General features: G+C 46.1%; 1 protein-coding gene across 1 annotated transcript; it reads right to left on the reverse strand.

Annotated features, from left to right (window-relative positions):
* Positions 1-367: 367 nt before the first annotated feature.
* LOC104251185 (protein FAM83D) lies at positions 368-8,189 on the reverse strand. The gene is made up of 4 exons (XM_059827197.1): positions 7,722-8,189; positions 4,684-4,851; positions 3,671-3,795; positions 368-3,307 (listed from the first exon to the last, which is right to left on the reverse strand). Exons 1-4 carry the CDS (start codon positions 8,172-8,174, stop codon positions 2,353-2,355), a joined length of 1,701 nt encoding a protein of 566 aa, XP_059683180.1. The 5' UTR covers positions 8,175-8,189; the 3' UTR covers positions 368-2,352.
* Between the last annotated feature and the right edge of the window lie 5,635 nt (positions 8,190-13,824).

Below are 13,824 nucleotides of genomic sequence, written 5' to 3' on the forward strand. Positions count from 1 at the left end.
AGAAGAGCCAACCTTGAATTAAGCAGGGCAGAGTAAGCACGGCCCTGGACCTGCTCCCCAGGCTGCTCCTAAGGTTAGAGAGGGCCAAGGGCCCTCCCGGCCAGGCGGCTTCCTTATGGCCACTCAGCTTACCCGCAGCAGCAGGAAAGCACTGAAGAGTCACCCAGCTTCAAAATGCCAAACGCATAGAAAACAAAGCAACGATCAGGCAGAAAGGCCCACGGCAAAAGTTTATTTGTAAACTGTTTCTTGTTCCTGTGAGTTGTGCAACAGCTGCACAGTGTAATAAAGTTAAAAAGCACATAGAACAAACAAGTTGATTTTACATACATTCAAGCTCTTAAAAATACAACTGGAGATTGGCTTTGAAGGTGTATCTCGGCTCCCTCTCTGCACCTTGCTTCGCTCCTGCTGTTCCAGCTCCAGGCAAGAAAGTTTCATATCTTTTCAAGCAAGTGCAGAGCTTTCTTCCCCACCTGCACCTCTTTGCACATCTGCCTTACAGCTTTAGGGAAGGAGTGGCTGCTTTGAAATCCAAGCTATAAAAGTAGCTAAGCCTCTTTGTCCACAGAGATTTCAGAGACTGAAATGCCAAAGTTAATCGAATAAAGAGTTGCTGTCTACACGTAAGTTGCAGCTTTGTTGAGTTTTGGGTATTTTTTTCTGTTCTTTCACTCATTCATTGCTGTTTACGGGAATATTCAAAACAACAGCTGAAACGTGCCATCTACTGGGCACACCTGCCCATAAATAAGAAAATACATAACCCAGGCTTACTCGAGTCGGCAGAAAATTCAGAGTCGGGTTGGTCAGTAAAGTACTGAGATGCAGGTCTAAAGAACAGTACAGGTCAGAGCTCAGAGAGAAGATCCACACACTGCTCAGAGAAGCGATCCAGCAGGCACAAACATACACAGTACTGCTAAAAAATAGTTAGGTAATGTCCCCGCACAGCAACTTAACCTAAGATCCATTTAAATATTGAAAGTAGAGTATTTTTCAAAAACTCAAGTGGTACTTCAGCTTCTCAAACCAAGTTAGTAGTGGTAAAGGATAAACAGAGCAGGAAACACAGGATGTTTCCAATAGGACAGTCTAAAAACATTATTTTTTCACTCTTAGACTTACTTGTACATTAACATTAGCAAACATAACCATAACATTTTGTAGTGCATTTGTCAGTTTACTTTTGGACAGGGGCTTTGTCACATGCCCTCCATGATTCTCACACCTCCGAGTTCACTCCAAAGGAAGAAGCTGTTTACAGGTCTCTTAACGCAAGAGAGGTGGTTCAGACATTCTTAGACCGAGCCAGAACTGGAAGCTCATTTTACAGTGCTAAGACTAAAAGTCTTCATTCCATGTAGCAAGTTGCACAAAAGACAAAGTTCTTTGAAGTCATCCAAAAGAGAAGTACAACAGGTATGTTTGCAGCAAGGCACTGAACTCCAGGTATCAACCTCATTTCCCACTCACAAGCACAAAAAAACCCCTACACCTCAGCAATACGCTCCCATTAATAGTCTTGCAGGTCCAATACATCTAGCTTTTAGTTCCAAATACTAGAAATGTTTACATCAGGGCTGTACCTGAAATGGGTACAGCTATCCTGGAGTGCTAAGTTGCTACTTCCTGGTCTTAGTTTTAAAAAGATGCTCTTCTGAGGATGTATATACATACACATATATACATAGATGTATCTGCACAAAGGCATGAGAGGACGATCAAACTGAAGAGCTAGTTAGCTCAGTCCATTTCAGAAGGCTTAAAACAGTGGAAAAAGGATACAGTTGAAGATAAGAACCTGCAACTGCTCCAACAGACCATTCACAACTTTAGTGGAAGAATAATGTATATATATCTGAAGTTAGACTTAGAATAAAATTAGCTTTATGGCTCTTTTTATAAAGTTGTTTCCCCTCATGCCAAGGATAAAGTAGAAATAAAAGCCAATATTAAAAAGAAAAAAATTTGAGTATACCTTGATGTAAGCTAAATATCCAAAGTCACTCTGAGCAAGATCAGTCTAACTCAGATTTTTCTACGTTTACATAAATTAAAGCCAGAGCATTAGCAACCCTAGAAAGCAGTAATAAGTTTACTTTTCAGGTTAAACATCCAGAATTAAAATGAATCTTCACCACTAATGCATGTAAGAGGAACATGCAAGTAGTTACAGTATAACCCCCTCTTTTTATTGCTTAAATTGCATAGTATAAAACAAAGTGCTGGAGAGTGATGTACACATATATTAAAAAAGTAGAAGTGCTGGAAGGCAGTAAAAGAATCAGCAGGTACAAAGTGACTGCAGTGTGAGGCTGGAGCTTTTGTCTTCTGCATTCAACACAGTAATCATTTATTCAGAGAAAAGAGTGAAACATCCCGGAGGCTGCGCAGGCTGGCACTGATGTCACGCCTCTGTTTTAGATTGCATCTTCCGCTGTATTGGGTCATGTAGTTTCCAGGCACACGTCCCCTCCGGGATAGGATATCCACCATGTGGCTAAGCTTCGACCTGATAGTGGAGTAGTGGAATTGCCTCTCTTTATGCAGCTTTTGGAAGTATTCTGCCCTGTGACTGCTAGAATATTCAAAGGACCGGAGAGAAGATAGCGAGCCGGTAGAGCTTGCAAGAGAGCACTGGGATGATGACGAAGATAGTGATCGCAGACTAGAACTTGATACAGCCCTTCCGGACAGCAAAGATGCTTCTTTAGACAACTTTCTGTGAAGCAGGGGTGTTTCTGCATACTCATCTTCCTTTGTCTGTGTCACTGCAGTCTTCAGCAAAACTGAAGTCTGAGTGCCTGTCATTCTAGCAGTGACAGAAGTCTGAGTGCCAGTTTCTGCCATTACAGCATTGGTCTGCGTGGCAGCATTACACATGGTCACTACAGGCTTATCTTCCCATGGGCCAGTTTGAGTCGATGCACTTTTCTGTTCTGCTATGGCCACTTTATCGCTGAACCACTCCTCTTCACAGAGGCAAGAATGCTCCAGGTTACAAGGTTTGCCTCCAGGAGTAACTTCAGCCAGATCTAGTTCTTTCAACAGTTTCTTTGGAGTACTAGACAGTCTGGCAAACTCTGCTCTCAGGTTGCCTTCTACAGTATATTCTTTAGGGGACTCGACTCTGTTTGCCAGGTGATCAAATATCCCACTGTTCCGGCAGCTGGACGGCCACTTAGGGCTGATGGGCATCGACTGGGCATAAAGAATCCTGAACTGGAGGTCAAAGTGTTCAACCACTTGACCTGACAATAGCAGCAAGTTACTGCTGTTCAGCTTCCCGTCAGACCACGTGAAACTATTGAAAACAAACAAAGATTCACAGTTAATCTCCAGTGCATTTCAACACATACAGTTAGAAATAGCAAGACTCCGCTTAGAAGTGCTGTGCATAAGAAAGGTATAAAGTCAGTAGACTATTCACTCTCTTCTTCAGAAAGACCTCTATTTAGCCATGGCCAAGTGCTTTGCTAGCAACAAGCTGTGTAAACCAGTTTTTCAAAGCTGTTTCCAGTTTTGTGTTAGTCCCATTTAGACTCAGCTAGTCCACTTGCCATTGGCATTCATTAAGGCCAGGCAAACAGCAAAGTTAATGCATCCTTCTTGCAGGAACTCCCCCTTTCCGTAGCTTCATCAGGCACTAGCGGACCCCAATACTTGCCTGTAGGAGCCTGTTGTCACTCTAATGCCATCAATTAACATGAACTTCTCGTGGACTTTCCCAACAATTTTGGCACCCGACCTCATGTAGTACGTGTTCCCCGTAAGAGTTCGAACTCTCATCAGCTGTTTCAGAAAATAAGGGAAACATCAGATTTAAGTTAACTTCCAAAAAGTTTTGATTAGCAATTCTACCTAAAAGCAGCTACACACACTATGGAAGATAGGAATGAAATTAACTTCCTTATACTGTCTGCAGGGGAGTGTTATTAGTTACACTGTGCTAAATTTCTGTTAGATTAGGAGAGTCTGTGGAGAGAACAGCCAGTTCTAATTAATTACTGCCCACAAAGCTCAAAATGTTTCCCCATCCAGAGAAATGCTCACTGGGGTGGACATAAGCCTGTCCAAGCCAAGTCATAACACAGTCATGTCGGCTTATATTAAGAAGAATTAAGTAAATCACCTGGGTCACATCATCCAAACCCTTTTAAAAGAAAGCAATTATGTATTAGGAAAGAAATTAGATGTTACCAGAGCTATACCACCCTTGAGCTTCCTCTGTTTCTGTTTTCCTTAGCAAGCAGCTCCTTAAGCCGAAGAACCCAGCTACTTAGATCTTGCAAAATTAAATGCTTGAAAGTTGTCGCTTCCTCACGACAGGGATCACAGTACGCACTCCACCCAGCACACCAGGGAGTTGCACAGCATGGCTGTAGCTCCTATATACAGGTAGTAGATGTGCCTTTTCCGCATGGTTTTCACAGTGTTTGCAAGCTGTTTCACATGTTGGATTAGAGACTGTACTGAAACCATGCAATATTGAGCCTTGATCTTCAGGAGCTGAGAAACATTTCAGAAAATCCCCTTTTATATCAGTTACCAAACAGACAGGATGCTTTAGTCTTTCAAGGCAGTTTGATGTTTTAATAGAAGGGTATCTTTAATATCCATAACCATAAACTGTACCAAAAAAATAAAAACAAGCCATACCCACCCACATTTAGTACTTACACTTTCCTGCTCAGGACAAACTCCCAAATTCTTGCACATTTCCAGGAAATGGGGTAGGAAGTCCTGGTCAAGAAGGATATAGACAGGGACTTTGCGGTTGTTATAGGCATCCTGAAGGTCACTGAAGATATCAATATCTGTGAAGGAATCCATCACAAGGGCAATCACCTGCAATAAAAGCAACAACACTTGTTCAAGGGCTTTATTTTACACAAGGCCATATCACTGCCTCTCCCAGCCATCTCCGGCTGCTGTCATCGAGGTCAGCCCCACGCTTCTTTGTCCTGCTGCGCAGGCCCTGGCAAGTTATAAAAGATTTCTATATTCCCCGCAATGTTTCTGTAAATTCACTGTGCCCTGGAGTGCAAAACATAAGCCTGAAGAGGTTTTTTTCCCCCTCACATCTGCTGCTGCTTTTGTACACTTTCACAGCCTGCTTTCCTACATAATCTCCCGTAATCTGGCCTTTTGGTAATATCAGGGAAGCTATCGCAGCAGGATCGGGAATCTCCACTCCTGTGCTCCCAGCGTGGCATACCGCTACAGATCGCCGCTGCCTGCAGGAGGATCAGCTCTGATGGCCTCCTCACATCACTGTGAGCATTTCACAAACCCCGGCTGATTTCTGTGTGGTCAGAAGGGAATGCTGTCCCTATATAAGTTGCCAAGAGATAAACTAGTTCTGTGGCAACATATAAACTGAATACACTATTTCCAGACTCTTACTGGATGTATTCTGGTTTCCACCCCACACCTTCACAAGAAATCCTCCCACTCACTCAACAGTTCTTTACAGAAGGCAAGTCCTAAAATGGGAAAATTTTCTCTCCATGGGCCGAAGACAAGACAACAGTCCTACATTTATGAACAATCTCTCCAGCTAATTCAGAGCCGCATCACACACCATTTCGGTGCTAGAATTCTCACCCTTCAAAACCAGGAACACACATCTGTGTGGGGACACAAAGGATTTGGCTTCATGAGTTACTTTTCTATTCCCTTTCTCTTAGATCAGCATCAAGGACAATGATTATACAACGGCTGCGGGTACCTGGCACCTGCCTATCAGATAAATAAGGCATCAACGCACTGCTGCAGCACACCCAAGGCGTATATCTGTGCAACACAGCTGCTCTGTGTGTGGCATTGCCGGTACTCAGAGGAAACATTTCCCACAAGAACAGGCTAAGCTTTGCATTCCCACCTGTGCCCTACTCCTTGAGGGATTGATTCCCTAAGGATGAGTTCTTAGATATAACACACACAGGCACGTTGGTATTTCTAGATAAAGTTCGTTTATCCTTGTTCTTCTGACATGTCTCCTGTGCTTTTCTTCCCCCAGTCACTCATTTAAGTGTCAAAAGACAATAAAGAAAGATAAGATGCTTTTGACAAGACCAGATGAGTAAGAAAATAACCCCTGAAAACAGAACAATTCACACTAAACCCCTTGGAAACACTGATGCCTTCAAATAACTACTCAACAGCACAGTTCAGTTCCAATTCCAGAATTAGCAACTGAAAAAGAAATACACTTTCACTCAAAATGAGCAAAAGTACAGTTATGTTTAGAGGAGAGAGAGAGAGAGAGAGAGAAGACCCTTTTCTCTCCACTCATCCCTTCAGGAAAGGAGAGGCAAGATAGCAACAGTGTCGCCTTTCCTCACTTAAACTAACAGCATTTGAGCAAGCTGAGAAGAAACCATGCAGCATCTGAGGTTTTCCCGTTCCTCACATTAACCTGAAGAATTTGAACACGATTGAGCAATATCACACACCATCTGATATTCAGTAAATTATAGGGGATTAAGATTTCTCTCCGTTCCTTGTCCACAAAAACGCTGCCTGGATCAGGCACATACGCAGCAGTGGCAGAACAGCTTGCCTGACTCTTGGCTCAGTGCGAGGGAAGGCCTTTGGCAGGATGCTGCAAGAAAGAACATTACAAACAAGTCCATCTTTGTGGAGAAACAGATGTTTTCATGGAGTTTACTCGAGTCACCAGACTGGTCTCATCTACCTGATAAGGATCCTTTGAGAACAGAGCTTCCTCTGTAACTGTTTCTGGCAAGAAGCCCATCGTTTATGTCATCCTCACACAATCCCTAAGCTTCTGCACTCAGAACGGGGCAGCGACTAAGCTTAGTTGCGGATGCAGGGTGTGCCATGCGCGGGCATGCGTTACGCAGAACCAGAGGTTGCTTCCCTTGGCCACCCGAAGAGGAAGCTATACTTTTAAATTTTAGCTAAGCCAATTGAACAGCTGCTAATGAGAAGGGTGGATCCCTCCTGGGGATTACAGTTGGAGGCTATAAACTCAGGTTACATGAGTTACAGAGAACAGTTAGAGGTTACTATGCTGCATGATTTATAAGCCATAACTCTGCACCAGACCAAAACCATCCCCTCTTGTAGGAGGGAAGTCCTGCTAAGAGCAGGTCTACACGTTACTTAGAGCAAATAATGAGTTGAAGAAGGGATATATAACTATAGGGTTATCTCCATAGATAAGGCCTCCCTTATAAAAGCAGGTTTTTTGTATCATATCCTTTAAGGGACAGCAGGAGGTTTCTGCAAGTGCGTCTGGCTTGCAGAGCACACCGGTAAGGCACCAGGAATGAGAAACCCGCTTTGACTAAGAGCAAGACCAGCTCAAAACCAGCGGGTGGTTTGGCCACGAACAGCAGCAGCTCTGCAGGCAGTACCGGGGAACTCTCGGCCCATTACCTCCGGAGCAACGCTAGCGGGAAGGCGAGATTTCACGGCTGTAGCACGTAGACGCACACTGCCAGGACGAGCACCAGTCGCTGTGTATTTACGAGCTTGTCCTAACGAGGCTTTCTTTGCTCGACAGGGGTTTTAAAGCCGCGTGGCCTCGCTTAGTGGCACATGAAGGAGATGCTCATCGATACCGTCGCTGATTTTTCGCTCCGGCTCGCTGACCCGCTGGGGAAGGGCCCCGGACAGGGCGGGAGCGGCGGGCGCTGCCGTTAACAACCCGCACCCCCGGGCGCCCCCCGCCGCCGGCGCGCACTCACCTGCCGGGCGGAGCGGATCTGCCGCCGCACCGCCTCCTTGCAGCCGTAGATGCTCTCCCCGCAGCCGGGCTGGAAGTGCGCCTCCACCCGCGTCAGCCCGCGGAAGGCGCCGCTGGCGAAGCCCGGCCAGCCCAGCTCCAGCGCCGGCGGCTCCAGGTCCGAGCGCTCGGGGAAGTAGGTGAGCGAGGAGGCGTCGAGCGAGGCGCCGAGCGAGGCCTCGCCCGCCGGCTCCGCGGCCGCGGCGGGCGGCAGGGCGCCCCGCGCGATGGCCTGCACCTCGGGCTCCGAGAGGAACGGCGGCAGCTGCTCCCGCCGCAGGAAGGCCCGCAGCGCCTCGGGGCCGCCCGCCACCAGCTCCTCCAGCGCCAGCCGCTGCGCCTCGCTGTACGGCCCGGGCGGCCGCGGCGGCCAGCGCCCGGCGCCCTCCTCCAGGCACTGCGAGGGGTTGGCCATGGCGCGGTGCGGGCCGGCCGCGCTCGGCGGCGCCTTTATAGCGGCTTTGAATCCAAACAGCGCCGCGCCGCCGCCGCCAGTGGGGGAGCCGCGCCCCGCCCCGCGCCCCGGTTGGCTGCGGCGAAGGCGGCCCGGCCCCGCCGCCCGCCCGCCCGGCAGCCCCCCTCAGGCCGGGCCCGCTTCGTGCGGGGCGGGCCGAGGGGAAGAAGGGGGGCGGAGGAGCCGTTCTCCGCCGCGTCGGGGGCGCAGGGCCACGCAGCCCCGTTAGTGCCCGGCCCTGGAGGGCGCACGCCCCGGCGCCCCCCTCCTCAGGCCGCCGAGGCCCCCCTGGCTGAGGCGGCCGTCTCACACCGCCTGGCCTGCGCGCCGAGCGCGGTCCGCGCGGCTTCAGGGCCTGGCACAGACCTGCCCCGTGGCCAGCCCCGCTGGAGGCCCTGGCCCTCACTGTTCCTCTCCTCCGCCGTGTCCTGCTGCCCCGTCGGGCAGAGCTGGGAGGGTGAGGGTGCTTTTGCCTTCACCCAAATCAAGCCCCTCGAGAAGGATCCTCTTAACGAAACGTATTAACGAATGCTGGGCCTAATGCCTCAGACATGACAAGATCCAGGAAAGGCAGTTCAGGTTTTGGCCTTCTTGCTTGTCCCCATCAGGAATTACTGCTACCTGCTGAAAAATAAAACGTTACACCTACCCACTGCCCAGATTTACTCTTCTAGGCAATTCTGGCTGTGCTTAACAGTGGTGGGGGAGGCAGAGACAGGTATTTAGGCAGTCCCAAAATGTAAACCAATTAAATAAAACTCAGTGGCATTTTTTTGTATTATTAAAAGAAATTTAATATAATTTTTAAATTAAAAAATTCAATCTCTCTATTAAAGACACTGAGTCAGGTGCTAATACTGTCAGACATACCCTTTTGGCATGAGTTTTACATACAATTCAAGATTTTATGCATTGCTTCAACATGTTAAGAAACCCTCTTTTCATACTTACAGTAGCAATAAAGTCAATTCCATACAATATCAAATATCCTTTTTTTAAAAAAAGTTTTAAATATATTAGACTCTGATTGCCAAAATGCCATCTTATACACAAAGCTGCTAATACAATATACAGTTCTTACATTATTTTTTTCACATAAAATACATTTCATCAAGTTTTATTTGTACATCGTTTACTACTGATCGACGGAATTACGAATTATTGCAGAAGGCTTGCCATCATTTGTTAATATCCTGTACATGCAGCAGTCACACCGAGCTGTACCAGGGTTACCGACACTCCTGTAGTCCATTCTCACACTGCAATCTATAGGCTGATGATGTAGAGGTGGCAACACTAAGGCTGCATCCGCACTGTTTAAACAGCCCTATCTCCCCTCCAACTGCGGGTGGAGATAATTGCATTGCTGTAGGTTTGGGAACAGGTATCTTGAGCAGAGTCTCCTCTAGTACAACTTCTGCACTTGCAATATAGCAAAATATTCTAGGTCATAACTGCCATGGCAGATGTTGCCTGAAGAACCCAGTGGTACTCGCATCGTGTGGGGGGAACGAGAAGTCCATTACCAGTTTGGCCAACATGAAAACAGCAGAATAAAACTGAAGAACAACCAGGGACAACAAATTCTGTTGCACAGCCACAGGCAAAACAAAATAAAAATGTAAATACTAGCTGTGTTCTGTAGTAAGAGGCTAGACCTTGCTACTACAAGCATGTTCTGGACTCTGCCTGTAGAGAACTGCTGTAACAAGGTAGGTCAACGTGATTCATTAAATTAGAATGAAGACCCCTCGCATTTCCTTTCTGTGTATTTAGGAAGAGGGAACCGGTGATCGTGAGAGAAATTGAAAGAGCAAATAAAAACTTCAAAATCTGGTATGCTCTGAACCGCTATCCCTTTGCAAAATAGTCTCCATGTTAAAGAACAGCACTGTATAGTCACCACAAACCTTCCAGAGACTAGTTACTGAGTTACCTTTAGCAAGTATGATAAGGCACAGAAATACCCAGACCTAGGGAGAACACCTTCCAGCAGATGGACAAGAGTTCACCTGTGGCTTACTGGAGACCAGTGCTATCGCTTTCTCGGTTAAGACATTCCTATTTCACGGTATTGCTGATTTAGTTTCAGCAGAGAAGATTTGGGTAAACAGAGCTCCAAGATTAAAGCAAAAGGACACTAAAGAGAAGTTGTAATGCCATTTGGGAGCTTGTAAGTGCTTTCAACCCCATGCAATAAGACCCTGCTCAATAAACTACAGAATTCACTGCCTCCGCTGAGTATTGCACTGATTCATTATTGCTATTGCCCTGCCATGCTCTTCTCCTTCCCTACCAGGAGTTCCTCATCCATGTGGTTCTTCAACCACACCTGCAAGAATCACATCAGCTAGAGTCAGTTTTTCCCAAAATTGGGAGGGTTTTAAGATTCTGGAGCACCACAGAAGTGAGACTAAGTGGGCTAAAATGGCATCACTTCGTATGTGAAACACAGATCCAGGTCTGACGTCAAACAGATGCCAGCAATGGTACTTAGGCCCTTATCCAACATTTCAGTGCTGGGACTTTCTTGTTTGAGCTCAGTAAAGCAGAGACACTGTTTTGAGAGACACCTTTTTTCCCACCTAAAAAAAAGTCTTTCAACCTGGAAAGTAAAGCTGCTCTCACCGACCAGTTTGCTAGAACCACTAGGACTTCAGCAAGCAGAAAGGTTATTCTCATGTGCCGCTCTGCCTACAATAGACCCGTCAATACATCCACGTTCTCAAATCTTTGCGTAGTCTGTATGAACAACTACAACCTTTGGCTTACTAATGCAAGTGGGACCTTGAATCTGTACTTACATGTTTATTGAGGCTAAAAACACAGAGTATAGCATAAAAAACCCCACATCTTCCTCTAATAAGCCAAGTGCTAGATATGCCAATCACAATATGATTTCTAGTTTCTACAGCTTTTTAGCAATACTAAGATCCAATGAAATAGCCAAGTGCCTTCTGCTGGGTACCTCAGAGCTTTCCCCTGGGATGGCCTTTAAAACACACAGATATAAAAAACCACTAGTGTTGTAACACTGCTAAATTTTATTATAAAAAGCCCTATTCCTAGAGGTAGGCTCCTACAATGCACATATAAGAATATCTATGTCTTTATTAATCCCCCAAAAGCCTGTTTGTCTCTACAAAATAGCTGACCAGAAGCAGGTTAATTATCCACTTTACAGAATTGCTCATCCCAGACCTACAACCAACAACTCTGCATGCAGCATGAACTGCCAGCTCCTTCCCTAAGCGCATTTGCAGTGCCCCGCAGGCAGTGACCATTATATCCAGAATGTCACCAACACATAAGCACGAATCCATTCTAGGTCCCTATTCAACAGCCTTCGCAAGTCCCGCTCTGATGCAACTTCAACCCAAAGCCAGTGGTAAATGCTTGGCATGGCTGTGAAACATACCCTGGATTACTGACTCTCTCATCTGAATAAGAATTGATTACATTTGATCAGACGCCACTAGACGTCAGTGAGCATGTTAGTGATAAAGCCAGAAGAGCTGTATTATGGCCAATTTTACAACTACAGTACAAAGTCCAATTAGGGGGATGTTTTGTAATCTAGAAGCTGTAATAACTTTTGCCTGATAGCAAATCAATTGTTGGTTTGCTCAAGATTGCAGCTAGAGCGATGAGTTCCTGGAGTCTTACATATAAACAGAGCGAAATACCAATGGACTAAAAGCTGTTTGTCTAAAATGGGCTGGCTTCCTACAGCTTTATCGTATTAACAACTCTCAGTGAAAGCAAGCCTCAAACTACGTAGTGCTATTGCATTCAACAGTCTTCCTTTTTATTTGCTTGGAGTTAGGTAGGAGTCAATACACCTGATATGACAAAATTGCTCCGAGAAGGAAAAGGGCTCGACTCCTTCCCTGGGAGGCAAGGCATCAGCTGGGCCTCAATTTTGCACCATTTATAACCTAGTGGATAGCGGCACCAAAATTTCTTACGCTGCGTCCTGAATTCTCATTAGGATGGATTTGTAGAGACAACCCCCACCACCATGGGAGAAGAGAGGCATCTGAAAGATCATCTCCTTCCCGTTCAGTCATAGCCAGGCTACCCTTGGTGTTCTCCCAGAAGAATTTTCTCGAGGTAATCAGACGACCCACTGTTAACCACACACAGATGCGGTAAAGTCTGTCCAGTTATCAAATCATCTTCTTTCTACTAGAGAATGAATTTTAAAATCCCTTAAGGTTAAGTCAAGCACAACAGTATTTTCTAGTCTTAGCATATGTGTTTCAATAATGGAGGAAGCCCAACTTCTCTGAATGTTTCAAAACAGACAAAGAAACCCCCTGCCTTTAACAGAACTGAGGTTTTAAAGCAATCAGATGAACTGCTACCATTTTCTAAATTGTTCCTAAAACTGGTGAGGGAAGAGAATTGTATCTTCAGAGTTCAAAAGAGTAAATCGTCAGCCCGGTAATAACCTCACAGGTCCAAAAGCGTTTCCTGCACGGCGTTGTTGTGGGGGTGACACACAGCCACCTCTGCTGCCTCGAGGAGCCGAGAATGAGGAGCCCAGAGCCCTGTATTGTACAATATCCAGCTCCAGCGATGGGCTAGATTTGACGAGGAGCAGAGGGTAGCGCTTAACAGTCACTGGCAGCCTAAGTCAACTTTTTATAGCCTAGAAAAAAGGAAAGGCTGTGAGGATTCCCACAGGGGGAGTGTCTGTGTGAAGTGTAATATTGGTGTGTAACAGCCGCCAGCTAAAAGGAAGACTGGTGGAAGCTGCATTTGCTGTTGCTTGGGTGAAGCACAACTACGTGAGCTGGATTTAATCCACTGATGGCTTACAGAGACCCAAACAGGCTTATGTTTTCAGAGTTTAGAATTTAAACTGCCCAAGAAGACGCACACTCATGCGGCAAATAGTTACATGTGTAATAGCCCCTCTGTGTAGAAAAAGGGGTGAAGATTTACAGTTACTTCTGCAGATACAACTTGTTACCTCAACTGTGGCCAGTTCCTCAGAGCTGTCTCCCACGGGGCACTCTCCTTTCACCTCCCCCAGGTATGCAAAGCCTTAACTTGCTGAAGAGCCAGTGCCAAACACCCAGGTTATACCGTGCTGGTGTTTCTCGGGTAGTTTCTCAGAGCTAACATGAACTACACTAAAACACTGGTGTTGGTGCGCCAACCGCTCTACAGCAGAGAGGCTTTGCTAAGTACTGCATGGCGCTAGGCGATTCCCTTATACATACAGGCATTCAAGTCTTCTTCTGACAGCTACTAACCACTGCTGATGACTTCAGCATGGGAGCTGGAAAAACAGACAAAAAAATAATCTCCTGCCCTGCTACAACGTTCAACTACCAAAGCAATGATTTAGCATTTATTTATCAGCCAAAGACTGCAGGTTAACGCAAGTGTCGCTACACCTAGGGAGATCAGAAACACTTTCATGACATTTCTACATTAGTGTCGGCAAGCCTTTCCTCCTCATCCCTCCCGAGCCCCGTCGTTCTGGAAATCCAGAAAAATCAGAACGCAAAGCATACTGCCCCTAGTATCTGTGTTGAGCATACAGAGTAAATAAACAGAATCAATAGGAAAGTGAGATCAGCAAAAGTCTTTTCAGTTT

Source organism: Gavia stellata, chromosome 20, assembly GCF_030936135.1.
Source record: "Gavia stellata isolate bGavSte3 chromosome 20, bGavSte3.hap2, whole genome shotgun sequence".
NCBI classification, from domain to species: Eukaryota; Metazoa; Chordata; class Aves; order Gaviiformes; family Gaviidae; genus Gavia; species Gavia stellata.